Source organism: Mandrillus leucophaeus, unplaced genomic scaffold, assembly GCF_000951045.1.
Source record: "Mandrillus leucophaeus isolate KB7577 unplaced genomic scaffold, Mleu.le_1.0 Scaffold308, whole genome shotgun sequence".
NCBI classification, from domain to species: Eukaryota; Metazoa; Chordata; class Mammalia; order Primates; family Cercopithecidae; genus Mandrillus; species Mandrillus leucophaeus.
Genome location: NW_012103232.1, coordinates 378247 through 403141, shown reverse-complemented (window position 1 = coordinate 403141; position 24895 = coordinate 378247). Strand labels below are relative to the sequence as shown.

At 47.1% G+C, this 24895-nt stretch overlaps 2 protein-coding genes across 2 annotated transcripts in view; one reads left to right on the top strand and one right to left on the bottom strand.

Annotated features, from left to right (window-relative positions):
• Positions 1-12216, top strand: part of SERPIND1 (serpin peptidase inhibitor, clade D (heparin cofactor), member 1) — a 14417-nt gene extending 2201 nt beyond the window's left edge. The window contains exons 2-5 of the mRNA XM_011987337.1: positions 3465-4369; positions 8446-8719; positions 10518-10662; positions 11375-12216. Of these exons, the coding sequence (XP_011842727.1) occupies positions 3481-4369; positions 8446-8719; positions 10518-10662; positions 11375-11566 (1500 nt within the window). The 5' untranslated portion in view covers positions 3465-3480 and the 3' untranslated portion in view covers positions 11567-12216. The remainder of the gene's footprint in view (positions 1-3464; positions 4370-8445; positions 8720-10517; positions 10663-11374) is intronic.
• Positions 1-24895, bottom strand: part of PI4KA (phosphatidylinositol 4-kinase, catalytic, alpha) — a 162328-nt gene that overhangs the window by 75418 nt on the left and 62015 nt on the right. Inside the window, exons 14-18 of the mRNA XM_011987359.1 lie at positions 23979-24110; positions 23402-23585; positions 22902-23005; positions 20493-20661; positions 17525-17575 (exon numbers count right to left, since the gene is read on the bottom strand). Of these exons, the coding sequence (XP_011842749.1) occupies positions 17525-17575; positions 20493-20661; positions 22902-23005; positions 23402-23585; positions 23979-24110 (640 nt within the window). The remainder of the gene's footprint in view (positions 1-17524; positions 17576-20492; positions 20662-22901; positions 23006-23401; positions 23586-23978; positions 24111-24895) is intronic.

Genomic DNA, 24895 nt, shown 5'->3' with positions numbered 1-24895 from the left:
AGACTCCATCTCAAAAAAAAAAAAAAAAAAAAAGGAGGACACTTGAAGTGTAGCTGGGCAAGGAGCCTTCTACCAGCTGCTTACTTTCTTTGTTCCTGACTTTTCAAAGTGTGTTGCTGTTGATACCGATGCCTGATTCCATTCAGAAACTGGACCTAGTTCTATTTGCAGCTACATACATTAGAAATCATTTCTAGAGGCCAGGCATGGTAACTCACGCCTGTAATTCCAGCACTTTGGGAGGCCGAGGCATGCAAATTGCCTGAGCTCAGGAGTTTGAGACCTGTCTGGGCAACATGGTAAAACCCCATCTCTATCAAAAATACAAAAAATTAACTAGGTATAGTGCCACACACCTGTGGTCCCAGTTACCTGAAAGGCCGAGGTGGGAGGGTCTCCTGAATCTGAGAGGAACAGGCTGCAGTGAACCAATATTGTGCCACTGTGCCCCAGCCTGGGTGACTGAGTGAGACCCCGTCATCTCAAAATAAAAAGAAATCGTTTCTAGAAACTGTTTTCCTGTGTGTAAACTAGTGGCACTGCAGCCTCAGGCAGGTGCTGAGATGGGGACCTGGAAAAGGCAACAGGCATTTTCAGTCAGAAACAATGTGACTTTCCTGCTCCAAAATGTGCAATTCAAAAGTCTTTCTCAGTTGTGACTAAAACAAACTTTGAGTTTACTATTTCAACAGTATTATAAAGGGAAGACCCAAGGAAGGGGACTGACACTGGGAAAACAGCTAGGAAGCTGCTCGGCACGGCCAGGGAGTCTGGAAGCATTCTGGTACTCCAGGGTGAACAAGGCAGAGTGCTTGATGTGGGCTACAGGCTCAACCAACTTGGTTCGAATCTAGCCACTGCCACTTATTCGAGACAGTGATGAAAGGCTCAGTCTCCTGATATGTAAAATGCTGGCAGGATGAAGCTGAGTTACACAAAGTGCCTTATACAGCGTGTCAGGCATCCAACAGAGGCCATTATCAACATCAACCACACTGACAGCATTTCAAGCAGAGTATCCAGTTACCCCATCTTCAGGCCTAATGAGTTCAAATATTTGCTTAACAAGAGCAGCCAGTAACTCTTACCTGGCCTCAACTGGCAGCAGATATTCTGGCCCTCAAATACCTACCTAATAGGAAATGGTCACAGACACAAAATAAGCTTAACAAAAGGCAGTGTTTTGTTTTGTTTTTTTGAGATAAGGACTCAACTCTATCCCCCAGGTTGGAGTGCAGTGGCGTGATCATAGTTCAATGCAGCCTTGACCTCCCAGGCTCAAGTGATCCTCCTACCTCAGCCTCCGAAGTAGATGGGACCACAGGCGTGTGCCATCACACCAGGCTAATTATTTAATTTTTCTTTTCTTTTCTTTTTTTTTGAGATGGAGTTTCGCTCTTTTTGCCCAGGCTGGAGTGCAATGGTACAATCTCGGCTCACTGCAACCTCTGCCTCCCAAGTTCAAGCGGTTCTCCTGTCTCAGCCTCCTGAGTAGCTAGGATTACAGGCATGCGCCACCACGCCTGGCTAATGTTTTTGTATTTTTTAGTAGAGACAGGGTTTATCCATGTTGGCCAGGCTGGTCTCGAACTCCCGACCCTCAAGTGATCTGCCTGCCTCTGCCTCCCAAAGTGCTGGGATTACAGGCGTGAGCCACCGCGCCTGGCCTAATTATTTAATTTTTCATGGAGACGAGGTCTTGCTATATTGCTCACGCTGGTCTCGAGCTCCTGGGCTCAAGTGATCTTCCTGCCTTGGCCTCCCAAAGTGTTGGGATTATAGGCGTAAGCCACAGCGCCTGGCTGGCAGTTCTTTCTGGGGTGATTACAAGTTGGGACCATGTATTACCTGTCTGAGTCAGCATTATAAAACACCTATGGCCACTGTCCTGGCAAAATATGGAAGCATCAAAGCTCATCTACCCAGAGTGCAGTTAACAACCAGGAAGTAAGCAAGAGAAAGAAAAACGACTTGGCAGCTAAAACAGATTTGATAGGCCAAGTCAGATCCTCCTCTGAACCAGTCAGGGAGGAGAGCAGGATTACCATAATGCCTCTGTGCTAAAAGCTTATCTTGTTTACTTAAATAAAAGCAGTGCCCCTCAGGTCTTGAGTAAGAGCTTGCTGACATCACCCCCACACAGACTTTATCTCTTGTTTCTAACCCTGTGTTAGAAGCAGGAACACAGAAGATTTAGTTGCTCCTGACAGCAGTGGGAGCCATTGTCTAAGAGATACAAAGGAGAAAAAAGTATACCTGCAGCAAGTGATATCACCTCTGGGGCTGCCACCATAACATCTCACTACACCCTGAGGGGGTCCCGGCACTAGACAAGCTCCAAATCTTACGCAAATTAAACAACCCCAGGTCAGGTGTGGTGGTTTATGCCTATAATCGCAGCACTTTGGGAGGCTGAGGTGGGTGGATCACCTGAGGTCAGGAGTTTGAGACCAGCCTGGTCAACATGGCAATCATGTCGACATGCAGACGACGACTACATCTACTAAACAAAATACAAAAATTAACCATGCGTGGTGGTGGGCCCCTGTAGTCCCAGCTACTCAGGAGGCTGAGGCATGAGAATTGTTTGAGTCCAGGAGGCCGAAGTTGCAGTAAGCTGAGATCACGCTACTGCACTCCAGCCTGGGTGACAGAGCGAGACTCCATTTCAAAAAATAACAACAAAAAAAGCCAAATACAACAAAACAAAAAAACACAACATATTAAACAACCCCAAAGATTACACAAATTTCAAGTATCTTTAGAGTATCTGTTTTCAGAAAGCCTGGTCCATGGACATTTTTCAACAGCATCTCCACTGTAAAGGTGGAATAGTGTGAGTCACACAGGTATGGTGAGTCCCTCTAAAGCACATCCCTGCTGGGTGCTCTCCAGTCACCAGCCCTGGGCGCCCACTCAAACCCAGCTCTTGGTGAAGTTTCCCTGACTCTCTGGGCACTTCCACTCCTACTACACAGGGTAGAGCATACCCCTTTCCGTATCCCCCTTGTGCTCTGGCAGCATTATTTTCAGAGTCTTTGCTTTACTGCACGTCTGTCCCATCTGTCCCCTGACTGGTCTATGAGCCCCTGGTGGGAACTTTGTCTCTGGTACCTAAACACTATCTGGAGGTGGTGGACAAGGTGTCTGGAGAAAAAGAAACTCCTCTCCGGGATGCCTGAACTCCCAGGATTCTAGGTTAGTTTTGCAAACCTTTAAATAAGGGATTTTCATCAAGGGGCCCATGGATCCTTCAGTGAGGTTTATGAGTCCCACATCAAAGGTTGGGTGTCTGTTTATCTACATCAGATTCTCTTAAAAGTCCATGACCCTAAAACAGTTAAGAACTAACGCTGTGAGGGCCTCCTCCTGGGTCAAAGCCACAGGGAACCTGCCATGTGGATGCTGCAGCGGCGTGTGGATCAGCCAGGCCGCCTTTCACTGTGTTCTGTTTTCCCTCCCAGCTTTAGCTCTGCCAAAATGAAACACTCGTTCCACCCACTTCTCATTTTCCTCATCATAACATCTGTGTGGGGTGGCAGCAAAGGCCCGCTGGATCAGCTTCAGAAAGGAGGGGAAACTGCTCAGTCTGCAGATCCCCAGTGGGAGCAGTTAAATAACAAAAACCTGAGCATGCCTCTTCTCCCTGTCGACTTCCACAAGGAAAACACCGTCACCAACGACTGGATTCCAGAGGGGGAGGAGGACGATGACTATCTGGACTTGGAGAAGATACTCAGTGAAGACGACGACTACATCGACATCATCGACAGTCTGTCAGTTTCCCCGACAGACTCTGATGCAAGTGCTGGGAACATCCTCCAGCTTTTTCACGGCAAGAGCCGGATCCAGCGCCTTAACATCCTCAACGCCAAGTTCGCTTTCAACCTCTACCGAGTGCTGAAAGACCAGGTCAACACTTTTGATAACATCTTCATAGCACCTGTTGGCATTTCTACTGCGATGGGTATGATTTCCTTAGGTCTGAAGGGAGAGACCCATGAACAAGTGCACTCGATTTTGCATTTTAAAGACTTTGTTAATGCCAGCAGCAAGTATGAAATCACGACCATTCATAATCTCTTCCGTAAGCTGACTCACCGCCTCTTCAGGAGGAATTTTGGGTACACACTGCGGTCAGTCAATGACCTTTATATCCAGAAGCAGTTTCCAATCCTGCCTGACTTCAAAACTAAAGTAAGAGAGTATTACTTTGCTGAGGCCCAGGTAGCTGACTTCTCAGACCCTGCATTCATATCAAAAACCAACAACCACATCATGAAGCTCACCAAGGGCCTCATAAAAGATGCTCTGGAGAATATAGACCCTGCTACCCAGATGATGATTCTCAACTGCATCTACTTCAAAGGTAAGAAGCACCTTTACAGTTCTCAGAGCAAACCCACAACATACTCTTTTTGTATGTGGGTAGATTGAATGCCCACATACGGTAGCTATAATTTATCCAGGAAAACAAAACACAAGATTGACTCTGGAACAGGGACAGGGAAGGCCGAGCTGAAGTTGACAGTAGCATCTGACACTTACTGAGCCCTAACTCTGTGCTTTAACAGAGACTTGTGAGGTCATCACTGTTATTAGCATCCCTATTTTACGGAGGAAGCCACCAAAGCATGAAGTAAAAGGATGGGCCGGGCACGGTGGCTCACGCCTGTAATCCCAGCACTTTGGGAGGCCAAGGTGGGCAGATCACTTGAGGTCAGGAGTTCGAGATCAGCCTGACCAACATGGTGAAACCCCATCTCCACTAAAAATACAAAAATTACCTGGGCATGGTGGTGGGTACCTGTATTCCCAGATACTTGGGAGGCTGACGCAGAAGAATCACTTGAACCTGGAAGGCAGAGATTGCAGTGAGCCGAGACTGTGGACTGTGCCATTGCCTAGACGAGAGAGAGAGAGACTCCATCTCAAAAAAAAAAAAAGGGGGGGAAGTAAAATGATGATCCAAGGGCATCCAGTTATTAAGGGGCAGAGCCAAAGCTGAACCCAGGTAGGCCATCACTAGCAATCTGCTCAATTGGAAGAAATAATACCAAAACTGTTTTAGCATATGGCCAGCCTAGATTTGAGTTTTCTCTTTTCCTTTCCCAATCATCAATAAGCAGAAATACAGACAAAAGGCTAAAGAAATGCACCTGTGACCTATTCAGCTTGAACAGCTGACATTGACATCTACAAGTGCTTTTCAGGATACTTTTGAACTACTGGGCAGGTGGGATGGAGAAATAAATTACTATTTCCCCAGCAACTGTTCTGGGCTGAGCACAAGGGCATTTTTTTTTTTTTTTGAGATGGAGTCTCGCTCTGTCGCATGGGCTGGAGTGCAGTGGTGCGATCTCGGCTCACTGCAAACTCTGGGGCCTCCAGGGTTCATGCCTTTCTCCTGCCTCAGCCTCCCGAGTAGCTGAGACTACAGGCCTCCGCCACCACGCCCAGCTAATTTTTGTATTTTTAGTAGAGACAGGGTTTCACCATGTCAGCCAGCATGGTCTCGATCTCCTGACCTCGTGATCCACCTGCCACGGCCTCCCAAAGCGCTGGGATTATAGGTGTGAGCCACTGCGCCCGGCCTCACAAGGGCACTTTTTAAGGTCACCCCACACCCATAGGACCTCTGGAATCCTAGGAATAAATGAGCATGGATTTCTGAAATCCAAACCTCTCTTTTCAAATACCTTCACCTGGACCAGACCAGAGGCAACCTCTACTTTACTCTCTAAGCTGAGAGTGCAGAAGGGGAGACACGAGGAATGGTTTGGCTTCAGGACTAATTGCGGTGACACACAACCATCTCTCTTTGCCACCAAAGTCTACCAGGTACCCGCAAAGGGCAGTCCCTGAAGACTAGGAGGCCAGTGCTTTCTGCTAGTTAGCCCCTATGGTTTTATAGCAGCCCAGGCGAAGGAAGGAGACCCCGCCCGGCTCCTGGCTTCTGTTCACGGAAAGGGGGCCAGAGCCCCTCCTGATCTGTCAACACACCTGCTCTGTGCTTTGGTTGAGGTCCCTGCAGCTCTACAAGGCAGGCATTCTGCTGGATAGACCAAGCAGGGCCACTCTAACACCCAGGTTTCCGCCCCAAGGCAAGGCACAATGCTGGCCTCCTGTGGGTGGAATCAAAGGCTGAGTTTTAACAGGCTTGTGGCAGACACACACACAGAGACCACATGTATACGATGAACACGCATATCCTTTTCATTACTGGTTATTAGTATAAGTTTTGGAACTGAGCAAACAAGAGCCTAAGCCCTGGTTTCACCACTTCTCGTTTGTGTGACCTCAGACAAGTCATTCAACATCTCTATGACTCAGTTTCCTTATCTTTATCAGAGAGATAACACCTACTCTGACAGGGCCAAGGGAAGAACCATAAGAGATGGTGATGCAACAGAGTGGCACATGGCAAGAGCTCAGTGAATTCGAGGGAATGAAACTGTAGATCACAATACTAGTACAATATGATAAACATATGATATTGTTAGTGACATTTATTTTACTTCTACTAGCAAATAACCAATGTTTAGGACTGACTTTAGAACAAGCTGGCAGAAGCCTTTTTGGTAGCATCAAAGTCCTCCATCCTACTGGTCTGTTGGCTCCCCCAAGTACACCAAAGAGCCTCTGCATTAGCCCTGGCTGAGGGTTCAGGGACAGGCAGAGAAGTACAGCAGCGACCCATCTCTGCCTGCATGGAGGTGGAGAAATGACCAGGCATGGTCAGTTGACAATCTCCTAAACACAGTAACCCGTGTCACACCACAGTGTAAACACACATGCAAGCGCTTCTGCTTCCTTTCCCCATCGTATGAGAATAGTCACTCAATGCTGGGAATCACAAGGGATCAAATGCTAGGACTACCCAATCATTCAAGGATGCTTCTCAAAGGGAAAGAGTGTCTAGAACTGTAATTTTAATTTCACTTAATTTCATATGAAATCATCTCCATTACTAATTTTGTTCTAATTTTGAATGTGGTAATCACTTTGTAAAGCACAATAAACAGAGGTACGCTCTCAGGAGGAAGTCAGAAGGAAAGAATCCCAGGAGACGTGGGACAGCTCCATCCAAACTGGAAAGGGCCGTGATTCCCAACAGGGCAACTGTGTCCCCAAGGTCTGAAGACACTTGTGGTTGTCACAGCCTGGGGGGTTGGGGTAAGCATTACTGGTATCTAGAAAGGGGAGGCTGGGGATGTTGCTAAACACCATACCATGCACAGGGCAGCCTGCATCACCACCAACTATTATCTGGCCCAAACGTCAAAAATGCTGAGGTTGAGAAACCCTGGGTGAGGCAGACTCAGGGAGAAGGGAATTGAGCTTCACTCACAGGCAGGCAGGAGCTGTCTGGTACTTCAACCTCCAAGACACCTCCTGCTCATCTCATCCTGGCTGCTCCACCAGCTAGAAACCTTGAACAAGTTACTTCACTTCTTTGTGCCTGTTTCCTCATATGTAAAATGGGGATAACAAAAAGCACACAACTTGAATGTCGCTAGGAGCAGAAATGAGATAATACAAGAAAGGTGCTGAGAAGAATGCCCGGCACATGGCCAGTTCTCAACTACTAGTCACCCATCACTATTAGTTACTCACATCTTAGAGCTAAAATAGACATGGGCTTATACCTGGATACATAGCACTGTCCCCATATCTACAGTGGTGATCCTAAGGGCAACACATGGCATCACCCAATGTCTTGTTAGTCACTACAGAATCACAGTGTGAGGGATGAAGGCCATCAAGACAGAGCTGAGGCTGGCAGGGTGGCTCACGCCTATAATCCCAGTGCTTTGGGAGGCTGAAGCAGGAGGATTGCTTGAGGCCAAGGGTTTGAGACCAGCCTAGGTAACATAGCAAGACCCCATCTACAAAAAAAAAAAAAAAAAAAGACAGAAAGAAAAAATAGCCAGGCATGGCACATGCTTGTAGTACAAGCTACTGGGGAGGGAGGATACCTTGAGCCTAGGAGTGTGAGGCTGCAGTGAGCTATGACGGCATCACTGCACTCCAGCCTGCATGACACAGTGAGACCTGGTCTCAAAAACAAAATAACAACAACAACAACAACAACAACAGTAATAATAAAAGCTGACAAGAACCCAAAGTTACTCATTTGACAGATCTGACAGATGAAGAAATGGAAGCGCAGCAAGTTAGGTGTCTTACCGTGGTCAAACAATTAGTTCATATCAGACCCATTATAACCCAGAAACCATTCAGTCCAGGTAACCTCTTATTAACTTCTCTTGTTAGAAGTGCAAATTTCAGCCCAAACCAGACCTCAGGAATCAAGAGCCTGTGGGGTCGGCTCTACGGGCTATCTGAACAAGGCCTCCTGGGGAATCAGATTCACTCTCAAGGGTGAGCCGATTTTCCCTAAAGGAATCTTCTTGTAACAGCCTCTTCCTGTGGCCTTTACAGGATCCTGGGTGAATAAATTCCCAGTGGAAATGACACACAACCACAACTTCCGGCTGAATGAGCGAGAGGTGGTCAAGGTTTCCATGATGCAGACCAAGGGAAACTTCCTCGCAGCAAATGACCAGGAGCTGGACTGCGACGTCCTCCAGCTGGAATACGTGGGGGGCATCAGCATGCTAATTGTGGTCCCACACAAGTTGTCTGGGATGAAGACCCTCGAAGCACAACTGACACCCCAGGTGGTGGAGAGATGGCAAAAAAGCATGACAAACAGGTACTTCATGCTGTGTGTTTGTTCTTTTGATCTCCCAGATGCTGGGGGTGTCTCGGAATACTGGAAAATTGATCATTTTTTTAAAAAGGGAGAATTATGTACAAGTACCCAAGAATTTCCATGCAGGGCCACTCTATTAATTCAGCTCCAATTTGTTGCTTGAGATGAGAGATGATTAGAGAGCATTCATAAAGGACATATCTGCCCTCCAGGGGCCAGTTTCAGAAGTTAGGGGCAGGTGACTTAGAGACAGCTTGGAAACAATCCCAGCTCTGCTATGTACTTGCTTTGTGGCTTTGAGTCCCAGTTTCATCATTCCTAAAATGGGGATAATTCCATTATTTCCCGGGTTGCTGTGAGAAAATAACAGAATCAGCAATGCTGAGCACCCCTCCCAGTACTTGGAACCTAGGAGGCACTCAAAACAGAGTGGCTCAACTCTTCCCTGCCCAGGAAATTCCAAGGTCCTCTTAGTGTACTGAGGATACATCATTTATGATTTCCTCTATTATTATTCATTGCTCTGTAGTTAAAACTGCAGGCGTTAAGTACTTATTGAGATTATTATGAGGTCATGGCAGAAAGAATGGAGAGGTCTTATTTCTGTTTTACTGGATACTGGCTAGGGCCATATGAAGAAGTGATTTGAGCCTCCTTATAGGACAAGAATACAAACATATGCAACCAAACTGAGAAAAGTGGGCTCTTAGAGGAAGGTATTTGCCTGGGCAGCCAGTCATCATGCTCTATGAATTTTTCCTTAACAACGTCCCTTCTGTAGCTGCCTCCCTCCATTCCTCCCTGCAGCCCGGCAGCTCTCGAGAAAGGGACTGCATTTTTTTTTTTTTTTCTTTTTTTTTGAGACAGGGTCTTGTTCTGTCACCCAGGCTGAGTACAGTGGCATCATCATGGCTCATGCAGCCTCAACCTCCTGAACTTAAGTAATCCTCTCACCTCAGCCTCCTGAATAGTTAAATAGTTAAGACTACAGGCGTGCACCTCCATGCCCAGCTAATTAATTTTTTTTTTTTTTTTTGTAGAGATGAGGTCTCGCTGTGTTGCCCAGGCTGGTCTTGAACTCCTGGCCTCAAGCAGTCCTCCTGCCTTGGCCTTCCAAAGTGCTGGGATTAACAGGCATGAGCCGCCGTGCCTGGCCTCATTTGACTTAATTGAGATCCTACTTGGTGCCAGGTATGAGCTAGGTACAAGAGTGAAGAAGATCAAGCCTTCCTGCCCATCCAGCTGGGATTGCAGCTTAAATCTCTTTATCCCCTGCAAAGTGCCAGACTGACTCCACAGGCACTACTGGTGCTATCCACCCCCTTAGGGACTGAGTAAGTTGAGGCAAAGACTGAGAATGCTCAGCATTGTCTAGTATACACGGGAAAGGTTCTTTTTAAAAGTACACTACCAGATATTCGACTCCTTAATTAACAAACAAACAAACAAAAAAACCAAATGCCTAAAATTGGGGAACCAAACCAGAGAATTATTTTAGATGCCTTTTTAAACCACAAACCAGGAAAAGTTCTGCTGCTAACCTTGAAGATAGGAAACAAACCACACAGTCTCAAGGAAATAACCATGCAACAGAAAACAAGTCTCAGTTTTCAGTAGTGGAATTACAATGGAATACGTTTCCTAAAATCCTCAACTGACAGTCCCGGAATATAAATTTTAATAAGTGCTATATCAATTCTGTGATAAATGTAACCCGTGGCCCTTTAAAGGGAAAATCATGATTCTTTTGTAACTTGTGGTTCAATAAAATTGGGCCCCCCTTTCCTTTTCTGTCTAGAACTCGAGAAGTGCTTCTGCCGAAATTCAAGCTGGAGAAGAACTACAATCTAGTGGAGTCCCTGAAGTCGATGGGGATCACGATGCTGTTTGACAAAAATGGCAACATGGCAGGCATCTCAGACCAAAGGATTGCCATCGACCTGGTAACCACTCCCTTGTCCAACCGCCTGCCCCGTCCCCAGGGTCTGCCTCAGCACAGCCCCACCTCCACTTGCCCTTCCTACCCACTCCCCAATCTGATGTCCCAGCTTGGGGTGCTGATTCTGCTCTTCGGCCTGGCTGGGGTACACAGAAGCCTGGTTTCGTGGATGCCAGCTGGAAAGCACGGCACCTGGCAGACACTTGGTGGGCAGGGAGGTCCCAAGAGCAGCCATGGAGTGAGCCCCACTCCTGCCGACACCAGAGACAGGGAAGACATGTGCTCCGGTCTGGAAAATAGCTACCTCCAGCGAAATCATGAAACAGCCATTAAACACCACACTACACACATACTTAAACCAATCAGGCGCTCAGTCCAAACAGTGCAGCAGACCCAGTTCCCTGTCCCGGGGAAGTGCGCAGCAGTGTGGGGAGCTGGAGCTGGGGTGGCTGTCCTGCACCAGCCCCTACGACCCTCAGACCACAGGCACTGCCAAGAGGGAACATGACCCTACAGTTACACCACCCGGCCTCTAAGTGCAATGGCTGCCCTTGACAGGTGGTGACAGATATTTTCAAGGGTGACTCTGACCAGCTGTGATTTCCACCTTACATGCTGTCTTTGGATTCTTTCCCTGAATGATATGAGATTGTGCTGGGCACTCTAGCCCTCTGTGTGCTGATCTCTAGAATCTGATAACTTTCCTTTCTAAACAGTTCAAGCACCAAGGCACGATCACAGTGAACGAGGAAGGGACCCAAGCCACCGCTGTGACCACGGTGGGGTTCATGCCGCTGTCCACCCAAGTCCGCTTCACTGTCGATCGCCCCTTTCTTTTCCTCATCTATGAGCACCGCACCAGCTGTCTGCTCTTCATGGGAAGAGTGGCCAACCCCAGCAGGTCCTAGAAGTGGAGGTCTGGGTGTCTGAAGTGTCTTGGGGGCACCCTCATTTTGTTTCCATTCCAACAATGAGAACAGAGATGTTCTGGCATCACTTTTGTAGTTTACGCTACTAATCTGAATTCGAGGCCCATATGAGAGGAGCTTAGAAACGACCAAGAAGACAGGCTTGTTGGAATCAATTCTGCACAATAGCCCGTGCTAAAAGCTCACAGAAGTCACTGTAACTGTGGTGTGTCTGCTGTTACCTAGAGGGTCTCACCTCCCCCCTTCAGCAAACCTGAGCAGTGCGTCCTAAGCACCTCCTGCTCCAGTGACCCCATCCTTGCACACCTGGCTGTGTCACTCAAGCCTTTCTCCAACAAGCCCCTCATCTGAACATCAAGCACAGAAATAAGTGGTGTGACTAATTCCTTACCTCTCCCAAGGAGGGTATACAACTAGCACCATTCTTGATGTCCAGGGAAGAAGCCACCTCAAGACATACGAGGGGTGCCCTGGGCTAATGTTAGGGCTTAATTTTCTCAAAGCCTGACCTTTCAAATCCATGCTGAATGCCATCAGTCCCTCCTGCTGTTGCCTCCCTGTGACCTGGAGGACAGTGTGTGCCATGTCTCCCATACTAGAGATAAATAAACGTAGCCACATTTACTGTGTATCTGTTACAATTCTCTACTTTTTGAAGCTCAAATATCAAAAGCCAAATCCAAATTCCTGGACAACCTCAGGAATGATAAAAGCTGACAGGAAGTCACTTGAGCACCACCATGTGCCACAGCAGGGCATGTTCTCAGGACAGGACAGGACAGGTGTGTGCTGGGTCCTGGGGAGGCCTGTGTGGTACCCCAGAACTGCGGGGTGCTAAGCAGCAGACAAGCCCCAGGGCTCCCACAGTCTCTGCCAGGCTGCTGCAGCTTTCGTCCCTCACACCTGGTCCTGCAGTGGGTCTGGTTTGACAGAGCAGGTGTCACCTGAGGAATATGTTTCTGGATTCTTCAATCCCTGGGTAAGACAAGTGAAATCCACAGAGGCTGCTCAGCATGCAAGAGTGCCAGTGCTCTTTCAGTGAGGGGACGACTGACGGTCACAGGTGCTGCATGTGCAGGTGTCTAACAGTAACCCCCACAGCCTGGCAGATGAGGAAGACAAGGGTTGGAAGAGTTCTGAAACCGTCCAAGATGCCAAAGTAGTGGGGCTGGGTTCAAGTGCAGGTTGGCTGGACTCCAGGGACCACACAAGGAGTCCTGTTACAGGCTTCTGATCCCATGAGACCAACACCAGTAGGAAGAGCCGCAAAAGGGAGTAGGGATGGAAGAACATCACTGCCCTGTGTAGGCGTGCCTGTGGGTTATCTCGTAGAGTCTCCTTACCCTCAATCCCTAGGGGGCTGGCACTGTTACCCCTCCTTTTCACAGCAGAAGCAGCAATTTCAGCTCACAGAAGGGAAGGCATCTGCCTGAGGCCTGAATCCACACCCAGGCAGGGGGAGCCCTGTTTTCCCCTGCTCCCTTCCTGACTTCCCACACCAGGCTCTGCCTCCTTACTCTGCTGAGAGCTGACAGTGCAGGTGCTAGGTGAATTGCCCCAAGCCATCCTCTCGGTCTCCTGGTGAGCCCTGATGCTGCGGATGGCCCACTCCTTCAATTCATTCTCCAATCTGCTTCACCACTCTTCTTTTCTGGTGCTTGTCCTATATTTCTCATCTTGCTGCAGCTTCCTTTTGGCTCCTCTCATTTCTAAGAGTAATGATCTCAAAAAACTCTTTTAGTCCTTTGCCATGTCCGTCCCATACCCAGAAAGGCAGTGGTCACTTCTGCTCACCAAGCACCATCTCTGCTACATCCAGTGTGGAGTCCTCCACACTCTTGAGCATCCAGAAGCCCCCGTCTCAATATATTTTGTTCACGTACACCCACTCAGATTCTCTCAGATCCCCTCTTACAGAAATTAGCCCATCTGTTACTCAAAGCAGGAGAGTATTCATTCAGAGCATAGGCTCTAAGCCAGGCTGCCTGGTTGGAATCCTGGCTCTGATATCTAGTAGCTATGAAACTCTAGTAGCAGGTTCTGTGCCTCAGTATCCTCATCTGTAAAATGGGGAGACCAGCAGCATTTACCTTGAGGGATTGCTGTGAGGATTAATCAAATTAATGTCTGGAAAGCATTTATTTATTTATTCATTTTTTTTTTTTTTTGAGACAGTCTCGCTCTGTTGCTCAGGCTGGAGTGCAATGGCACAATCCTGGCTCACTGCAACCTCCGCCTCCGGGGTTCAAGCAATTCTCCTGCCTGAGCCTCCTGAGTAGCTGGGACTACAGGCATGCGCCACCATGCCTGGCTAATTTTTATATTTTTAGCAGAGATGGGGTTTCACCATGTTGGACAGGCTGGTCTCGAACTCCTGACCTCAGGTGATCTGCCCACCTCGGCCTCCCAAAGTGTTGGGATTACATGTGTGAGCCACCATGCCTGGCCTGGAAAACATTTAGATCACTGTTTGGTGTTTAGCAAGAACTAGGAAAGGGTATAACGTTACTCTCAATCTAAGAGAGTACGTAAGCCAGGCCTTCCTAACTGGGGAGCCTTGGGTAGATTGTTTCCATTTAACTTCCTGAAGTTACGTGTAAAGTCTTGAGAATAATACAGATTTCCACGAAGAATGCACAGTTTTCAAAAAGGTTCTCTGTGACCTAAAACATGTTAATCCACACACACCTGGTTTTGCAGGCACTGAGAAAATAAGTAACCCTTCCAAGGCCACAAAAGTGACCAGTGACACAAGTAAACTTGCTCTCAGCAAAATACACGAATGTTTTTCCAGGAGGTGCATCTTATTAAATCACTACTATATGACTGTGGAACAACTAGGTCTCTTAGCATTAGATACCACTCAAAACATTTAACAAGCTAAATAACAACTGAAGTAATTTAATCAATGACATCTCTGAAGAAATATTATTCACAAAGTTGCAGTGCAAAGATCACCAAACCTAGCCAGGAAGGAGCCTCAGAGATTGTACGACCCAGCTTCCTAGCAACTCCCTCAAAGTCACTGAGAAAAGCTGCATTAGGGCCAAAACCCAGGCTTCCTGCCCCAAATCCACTGGTACTTCCATTCAACAGAGTAATCTGAGATACTGTGCCATCAAAGGTCCAAAATAGAGTATATCTTTCTTTTAAAAAGTAAAATAAGTAGGCCAGGCATGGTGGCTCACACCTGTAATCCCAGCCCTTTGGGAGGCTGAGGCGGGTGGATCACTGGAAACCAGGAGTTTGAGACCAGCCTGGTGAACATGGCAAAAACCGGTTTCTACTAAAAATACAAAAATTAGCTGTGCATAGTGGCGCACACCTGTAATTCCAGCTGCGTGGAAGGCTGAGGTAGGATAATCGCTTGAACCCAGGAGATGGAGGCTGCAGTGAGCCAAGATCGTGCCACTGCACTCCAGCCTGGGTGACAGAGTGAGATAGTGTCTCACAAAACACAAACAAACAAAAAACAAAAACACACAAACAACAACAACAACAAAAAACCACCTCCGGAAATTAGTTTATTCCAGAAGGTTCAAGGGGTAACCATAAAGTAAATGCAAGAACCCATGATCTCTGTGCTCTTTATTGAGCAATAAAATCAAATATTTGTTTCCTCCCCCATAATATAACCATTAACTTTCACTAAAAATACACTTATTCTACTCATGTAAAAGGTCACATCAGGGGAGTATTTAAGTGAGCATGTGCTAAGCTACCACAGACAACAGTTCTGCCTGTACCACCCACCCCAGCAGCCTGGAGAGGCCAAGGCTCACACACAGTCTCACATGCAGGACCAGGAGTCCAACTTGGAACCCTGTGACCCTCAAATTCACGTAATTTCAACCAACCTCACCACTCACTGCTTCCCAAAAGTGCAAAGTGCCCGACAGATTTCCACTATGCATATATTAAGCTCTAAATGACAACTGCTCAACATATTTGAAAGCTCACAAGAATACAGGTCATCAAACTCTGATGGTCAAAGATCCTGGAACTCACTGATTTTAGTGTTGCCCCAAGCATCCTCCCTGTCTGCCTAAAACTTGCTCTCCTGCAGAGCCTGCTGCCAAGGAGTGCCTTGGGCTTCATGTCCCTTACTTTTTCTTCCAGGTCAGATAAAAGGCCCACATACAACAGCACTTTAAACACACAAGCATACACTAGTCAACATTAACTATACAGTGGGAAAATTTCTGTTTTGAAAAATCAACCAATGGGGCCAGGCATGGTGGTTCACACTTGTAATCCCAGCACTATGGGAGGCTGAAGTGGGCAGATCACTTGAGCTCAGAAGTTTGAGACCAGCCTGGGTGACATGGAAAACCCCATCTCTACAAAAAAATAGAAAAAGTAGCTGAGAATGGTGATGTGCACCCGTAGTCCCAACTACTTGGAAGGCTGAGGTGGGAAGATTGCTTGAGCTCCAGAGGTCCAGGCTGCAGTGAGCTGATATTGTGCCACTGCACTCCAATCTAGATGCCAGAGTGAGACCCTGTCTCAAAAAAAAAAAAAAAAAAATCAACCAATGGGGGCGTCCACGAAAAATACCATGGCAGGCCAGGCGCGGCAGCTCACACCTGTAATCCCAGTACTTTGGGAGGCCAAGGCGGGTGGATCACTAGAGGCCAGGAGTTCGAGATCAGCCTGGCCAACACGGTGAAACCCCGTCTCTACTAAAAATACAAAAATTAGCCATGCGTGGTGGGGCGTGACTGTAGTCCCAGGTACTCAGGAGACTAAGGCATGACAATTGCTTGAACCCGGGAGGTGGAGATTGCAGTTAGCCGAGGTCGCACCACTGCATTCCAGCCTGGGTGACACAGCGAGAATCTGTCTCAAAAATAAAAAATAAAATACAATATAATAAAAAATAAAAACAAATAAATACCACGCGACATATAACATTTTACTACTAAAGATAAATAATGGCAGACCAGTCAGTTACTATTTTTCATCTACCTCGGCCAGCCAAAACTGGACACCCTAGAAGTCCCCAGGCTGGGAATAATGATGAACACTCAGATGATGTGAGCAGGGGAACCACTTCACTGAGACCAGGAGAAGTGCCTCTCTGTGCCTGCAATGCCACCTGTCTGCCTGACCTCCACGTCCCTAGGCTGCCCTAGTAGTTCTGCCACCAGGCCCAACCCTCTGGTGTACAAGTTGAAGGGGACACATGTAAGTGCTCAAGACTTGAACTACTAGGGGGTGAGGAGGGGGGAAGGCACTGTAAGGCAGACACAAGGGATGGCCTAGAAGGTCGATTAAATGGAAGGGAGAGAATATGGAATGAAAATAAATACTGGAACATAGGTGTTGGGCTTAGGACTTGCAGCTAGCAGTGACGAAGAAAGGGAAAAACAACTTCTACAAGTCATCTGGGAAGAAGCAGACCTAGGCTGGGACAGGACAGGACGGAAACAGGCTCTCCAACATGATGGTGCCGCACAGGAGGCAGGGACTGTGCCCGCCATGCCAACAACGCCCCCTGGAGGAGACTGGGGCCACAGCTCCGAGGCCTGAGCACCAACAAGAGGCTTCCAGGCCTGCACTTGCAGGAAGGATCCAAGGAAGGGATGGAAGCAGGGAGCTGGCCCACCATCAGCCACGAGGACATGAGACACAGGATGAAAGTGGAGTCAAATTTAGGACCTAGGAGCCACACAGAAGGGAACCAAAGCAAGTGACCTTGTCAATTGGTTGAGGGGGTTCGGGCAGGGCATGGAGAAAGGGAGTGAAGAGTGTCTCACGGTGGACACACCTACAGGGCTGTCATGGAAGAGCTGGTGATGGCTGAGGCAGTCACATCTAGAGGCACAGGGGCCTCAACACTGCACCTTTCTAAGGAATTTACTATGCGTCACCAGGCAAGACTCAAAGCATGCACACAGTATCTGCAGTTTCATCATTCAATTAATGAATACTCACCACAGCTATTACAGGAATGAGTACTCCCAAGTTCCCTGCGCTGCTAGAAGCCTAGAAAAGAACAGAATTGTTGTCATTAAAGAGTATGTGTTTCTTTTATTTAAAAAAAAAAACACACAAGATACAACATAGTGTTATGTAAACCTGGAATGTCTTAATCTAAGAGAAATGATGAGAGGTATGCAGAGAGAGGCATAGAGATGCTCATCCAGCATAATTTTAACAGTAAAAAATGAAAACAAATGTGAAAAATAAACCATGGTTACATAAATGATTACATAAATCATGGCACTTCTGCATAATTAGATATGACACAGCCATTTAAAATACAACTTTCTGAAAAGCATTTAGTCACCATGGAAAGAGCCCACAGCACATGTCAAATGAAAAAAAAGGCAAGATTTAAAACTGTGCTATGATTCAATCCCAATTATGTAATAAATACATATGCATAAAAAAGCTAGGAAGAAATCTGTCAAAGTGTTAGTAATGATTATGTCATCTCAGTCAAGGAATAAGTGCTTTTTACTTTACTATTTATAGGTTTCTGTATCTTTTCTAAAATAAACATATATTCTTTCCAAGCTAGGGAAATTTTGGGGGGTTACTTAACAATAAAAGACTCCCTGGCTAGACACACAAATGTAGCTAATCTTCAGTACACAGTGATTAGTAAAAATTTTGGAAGCACTGGCCTAAGCCGACGTGATTTATGGTCTTAACCTATAATAACGACAGCAGCTGAAGACCCTGAGCATCCACTGCAGCCAGGCACGTGCTGAGTGCTTCACATGCGCTGAGTGCTTCACATGCACTAACTTCTGGGGAGATTCATGGGAGGTCTCAGTAGCTTGCCAAAGCCACACAGCACTGCAGTGGTGGGGACAGAATGCCAAGCTGTAAATATATACACCTACTATGTACCCACAAAAATTTTTTTGAAAATTTACAAAGAATGCCAAGCTGGTTTCCCTGGGCTGGGGGCCACAAGGGTGGCCTTGCCTGGTCCCCTCTGGGAAACCGATAGCCTAAGGGCTGCGTGATGATGGAGAACAACCCACAGATCTTAGTTTAATTTATAATTACAGCTTCTTGTCCTCCACAAGGTGAGGCACTGAGGTCCAATTTCCAGGGGAGAGCAGGCTCCTGAAACACCCCTCAGACAGGTTACAGCCTCTGCTTTCTCAGGTGCGCAGCACCACCTTGTATCATCAGCACCCTCCTCTTATCCTGATGCCTAAGGTCCCGCTAGACATGCGGGACACGTTTCTTTCCTGTGCACTGAGGTGGTCCGAGCTGTGTACCCCGCTGGGAGACTTGGGAAGTTATTCAGCCACATCACTGTCGGAGGGCCCGGCATAGCAAGGCCGAATTAGGGACAAGAGTCTTAGGATCCCTGCTTGCACCAGCCACTCCCTCTTGACTGAGACTTTCACAGGGGGACTCCTCCATGCAGCTGTCATCTCAGATGTCACTCTTCAGAGAGGCCTTCTCAACCAGCTCAATCTAAAGTGCCCCTCACTACACTGCCCTGTTTCACTCTCCCACTAAGCCCCACAGTCAGAGAGGACCCTGTCTGTCTCGTTCACTTCTGTAACACCCTCATCTAGAGCAAGGGCTGGTAAACTATGGCCCATGGACCAAATCCAACCCAACGCCTGTTCTTGCAAATACAATTTTATAGGAGCACAGTCACACCTGTTCGTTCACAAACAGGTAACCATAGAAGAGTTGAGTTGAGCAGTTACAACAGAGGCTGTATGGCCTGCAAAGCGTAAAATATTTATACTCTGGCCCTTTACAGAAAAAGTGGGCTGACCTCTGACCTAGGACAGTAGCTGGCAGAGAGTAGGTAAACAATAGCTGTCTGGGGGAAGGGGAAGGAAGGAAGGGAAGGGAGAGGAAATGACAAAACAGGGTGGAAGCAGAGATATGGTTGTGGGATATAATGGGGTTTTTCTTTAAATAATCTGATCAATCTTTTATTTTTTAATTTATAGTACCCCACACTTTTTCTTCTTTTTCTTTTTGCCTTTATTAAATGCCTAAATATGCCTCAGTACCAAGCGTTATCAATACCAACTCACATTCCTTTCCTTATAAAAAAAAAACCAGCTTTCTAGCTCATTACAAACACCCCCCTCCCTTTTCTCTCCACTTTTTTTTACATACCCACTCTATTTAAAAAAATCAAATGTTTAGCCAACCAAAATTAGTTTAAACTATACGACCCAACCCCAGTTAACAAAAAAAAAAAAAAACTTGCGTCAAAAATAAAAATTCTCATGCTCTTTATTCAAATATGCTCTCCTAACAACTAGCCAAAAAGACAACCTCTACACAAAAATAACATTGCTTTACTAAACATCTTTTGTTCAAATATTCAATTTCCTTAACATTTTAAGCATTATTCCTAACATGGTAGAGCGACTGGTGCCCACGTGACATGCTACTGGGGAGTTACGGAAGAAGAGGCCTCACCTGCCTCGGCCCCACCACAAATGTATTTGGGCATTCAAGACAGGACATTTGTTTGTCTCAGTGGACCTGTCTTCCTTGGGTGGCCTGAGATTAGGTGAACTCTGGTCCTTCTCATGTTGCCGCTGTGTTCTGATGATGGGCCCTTAAAGTCCTCCTAGGCCCAGCTACCACCCCGGGCTTCATGAAGAAGGAAAGGAGAGAGAGAGGGGCCCATGGGGAGCTGAGGCTAGACTGTTGTCATCTCTGGGATGGGGAAGGCAGCTACCATGAGCTGGATATAACTCAGTGAGAAAGCTGCCCTCTCCCCCATCCCTGCCAGCATCCTTGAGAAAGAACCCCACCCCTTCTTACTTGCATTCTACCAGGCACATTTAAATCACTCAACAAAGAAAGTGCCATATTCCAACCAAGATGGTGCCTGGAGACTAAGCCTTGGCCAGCAGGGATGGGACACTGATGGGGAAGGCACAGTCATCCTCCTTCCTACCTTCAGGGCAGGGCCCTTCTCACTCGCCCTCTCGCTGGCTCGCTTCCCCTCCAGCCCCAGCTGCACAAACAATTCCAGCAGGTTCATGAGCAGCTCATCCACCAGGTGCTCGTCTTGGATGTTGGCCGCAATGTTGGCCAGGGCATTAATCACTGCCAGGGAGCAATGCCTGAAAAAGAAAGAGTAAAATAACAGCCACTGCCATGCCCTCAACCATCCCCAAGGGACAGCACTGCAGGGGTGAGGAGAGCTGAGCGGGCCAGACCCAGCCTGCCTTAGCACACTCCTCCCAGTGTCTGTAAATCAAAGGAATCTCAAGTGGAGAAGGACACGTCATCTTTGTGAAAAACAGCCCGTAAAAGAAACTCAACTGCTGCAGAAATCACTGTAACCCTTTCTCCTGAGATGTAGTAAGGACCTCCAGGAGACTAAGTTCCAGGCATCTGCAACACTGGGGACCTGTGAGGGTCTCAGGACACTTCCCTCAGGGCTGAAAACGAAAGGGCCCATGCCCAGGCATTCCAGGTTGGATCTTGCTTTCCCCCCACAAATCACCAAGAGCCTTAATGCATCATTTACCACCCACAGAACTTTCACTTCATGACCAGCTTCTCCCTAACGCTGCCTCCACCTTGGAGCTGATGTCAGCATTTTTTCACATCGAATGCTCAGGAAGTGTTCCAGGGTCCTGCCTCAGGATCCTGGCTGGCCCCATGTAAACGCCGGATGTGAAGCTGACATTGCCCCTTTGGCCAAAAACCTGAACCATTGAAGCCAACCAGGCTTCTGTGGCCCTGGAGACTGCCAGACTCTGTCACGTCCAAGCGGCACGACCTTGGGTAAGTCTCTTAAGTCTCTGAGCCTCAATTTCTTCCTAAGTAAAACAAGGATAATAATTCCTCTTCGTAGGATCATGGGAAGAGTGAAACACCATGCGAAGCACTGAGCATGTCGTCTGCCCCACTAAGAAATTCCAGAGCAACAGCAGCCACAGCAAAAGGCACTGCAGTTAGGTAACACCTGGTAGGTCAACGGCAAACAAAGGGCAGTAAAAGCTTCTGCTGGTGAGGAAGAGGACAAATCATTTTTGGTGGCAATATGAGAAAAGGCTTTATGGAAAGAGAGGCAAGCTAAGCCAGAACTGAAGAAATGGAAGGATGAAGACTGGCAGATGCTACACACTCACGGTAAGGCGTGGCAGAACATCTAGGAGGGGTGGGGGCAAAGGCAACCGGGGAGGCAGCTGAGGAGGCCCCTGGAGAAAGGGCCCAGCAGTCCCACAGGCACAAGGAAGCAACGTGTTAGCCTGTGTGCAGGTTCCACGGCAAAGAATGGGACAGAGGAAGAAGGAAAGGAGAGCCTGACCCCATTCCCAATCCAGTCTTCAGGCTGTTCTAGCAGCCTGGGCTCATGACGGTGGCAGCAAGAAGGCAATGAAGTAGTATCGATGTGAGAGACAGCTCTATTGATTGAGAACTTTAACGTATGCAGTCTCATTCCCAACTGCAGGCAGGTTCTCATTTGGCAGATGAGGAAACTGAGGCACAGAGAGGTTCAGCATTTTCTGAAGTCATGCAGCCACATGGCATGGCTCCACAGCTGCACTCCCACCCACTAAACTGACATGGAGAGACTGGACTTCACAGTCAGAAGGAAGGAGCCTGGAGGTCAAGAAGAGTAACGCCTGCAAAAGGGCTCTCTTCTTCCCTCTCCAGCCTCCTGTCCTCATCTGACTTCACCTCTCCCCTTCCCTCTCTTCCAAACATGGATGAACATGTCCCTGTCCTTAAGGCATTCCTAGAGGAGGGTAAGGAATAGCCAAGAAGCATCTCTCCGTCTGTCAGGGAAAACTGGTCAGACTTTATACAAGTATCAAATGTTCAAAGACATTTAACACCTACTTCCTTGGACCCAAAATCCTACTTCTCTGAATCTGACCCACAGAAAGCATCAAAGATGCTCAGAGATATGTAGCTGTTAGGCTGTCAATGCTGCATTTATTAGTGGGAAAACTGGAAGACAACCTAAAATCCAAACTAGGGACTGGCTGGTTAAATCTCGGTTCTGCTACAGGATGGGACGCTCCGCAACCTCTAAAGGCAACCTGTGCAGGATCATTCATGGTGTGGCTGATGTGCTGCCCCATAAAAAAGCAGGTTAGCTGCATGTGCAGCATGGGCCCGATCAGAAGGAGAGGCAGGAGCTGAGATCTCGTGCGCTGAGATGCCTGATGGTCACCTCTGCGGGGGGCACATCGGGTTTTCATTTCCCCCCTTATGTGTGCATTGATCTGTAGCATATAGTGTTCTTGTAAGAAGAGTTTATTTAAGAGACAAATTCACAAACCTCCCATTTTCAAAGTAAATTAAATACTGTCATGATAAAAAAGTGACAATGAAGTCCAGTTACCTATAGCCGTGGTCCTTGTAATCTTTGGTGGCTGAGTATACAACGGAGCTGGCCTTCACACTGATCTGCTGGAAGAGGTTCCACACTTCCTGATAGATGTATTGCTAGGAGAGAGCGAGGGGCACTGTCACCATGCAGGATGCCCTTATGAGGCCCCTCCTGTCATCACCCAGAAGGAAAGCTCTGGAATCATGGGGCACAACAGCTCAAAGATCATCCATTTCTAAAGCTTTAATCAAACCTCAAATTAAAAGCTAAAAGGAACATGGCTTAGATTCAAATGTTCTGTTATAATACACCGACAAGAAATTAAACCTCTTTTTCCCCAGCACTCATAGCACTTTATACTATTCTTACTACTCAGTATTAAAACAGTTGTCAGCATTTAGCTCATCTGCAAGGTATATTTAATCTGTATTTGCACATTCCTTACAGTCAAGAGTTTAATGTAGCTTGTAATGTAACAGGGTTAGTGGTGTCCCGGCTCTGGCCTCCCTTACATTTCCGGTGATAACCAGGCAGCCCAGCTGGTCAATAATCAGCACATCGAGAGGGGAGGGTGGTTGGCAGAATTTCTGCTGCAGGATCTGCAGAATGGGCTCCATGACCTTCGGGGTGTCCCTCAAGGCCACCGCGATGTGTCCCAAGGCTCGGATTGTGTGGTCGGGAATCAAGTGAGCGTCCCTACAGAAGGAAGAACAGAAGCGCCCTAGCAACAGTCCTCCAGCACGCAGTAGTGAAACAGTACCCAGAGACTACAATCTAGACCTTAATTTCCTAACAGTCTTGATGAAGTATTCATCTGAAACTGACAGTCCAGGATTTTAACCACCGGCAGAAAGGCAAGCCCCAGGTACTAGGCTGGATGACAAAGATCTTTCTCAACTTTCACACAGTGGTCCAGGAAGTACGTTCCAAGGTGGACTTCACCTTAAATCTTGTGACAACCCTGATGCATGCCTATGCTCTGAGGCAAGGAGATAAGGACAGACGCATCCATACGCACAATGCCAGGTGCCCCACACAAGCCTGCTGAGAACAATGGGTTGTCTCTGAGAGACAGGAATGGGGGCGTACTTGTCACTCTCCTGAGAGATGTAGAGCCGGTTGGACAGGCTGGCCAAGAATGCCTCCACGATCACTGGGTCCACCGTCAATCCAGCCTTCAGGCACCTGAGGAGCAAGAAAACCCATGTGGCATTGAGGCATCAAAACAAGATAGGTTTTTTGTTTTTAAATTTTTCCTTCCTTAGGCCTACAAAGTTTAAAGAACTGCTCAAATTTTCTTCCCCCAAAATTGGAGGTCATAACACAGAATGAATTCAAAGAATTACTCCAGATTTTGCCCACTTGATAAATATCTCAGTCAGAAACAATAATTTCATTATTTTGCCCAGAACAGTTTCCTTTGGAATATCATGCTCACTCTAATTCCAATTTCAATCCCTTGTACTGTTCCTTAAGGTCACAGAGACTGATTGAAAAGACAAATGGTCCCAAGATAGCAGAGGAAACATCACAATTATATACCAAGGTTTTCATGGTAAGGAGAAACATTTATGTTACAGGGAAAAGGAGAAAAATTTAAAGCTCCTAAAAACATAAAATCTTGTAAGATGTCCTAGCTCTCCACATCTGTTTGGCTCCTGGGCCAGAGTTTAGAGAACAGTTTGAGTCTGACAGACAAGCTGCCATCCTGATTTAGCTTCCAAGGGCGAGGAACCAGAATCCAGGCAAAGAGGCATTTGCATGGAATCAGACTGTATTTGGCTCCCAAGTTGGAAGAACAAGAGTCCACAGTGCAGGAGTCTGGGCAGCAAGGGGTACCTGATCATATTTAAAAACCTCACATTTATATTAAATATTCCACAGAAAACAAGGTAAAGAAAATATGATGATACGTTACTCTGGATGGTGAGCTAATGGGTAATCTTTGTCTTTTTACTTTTCTATACATTACAATTTTTCTCTAGTAAGAATTTTTTAGCCAAGTG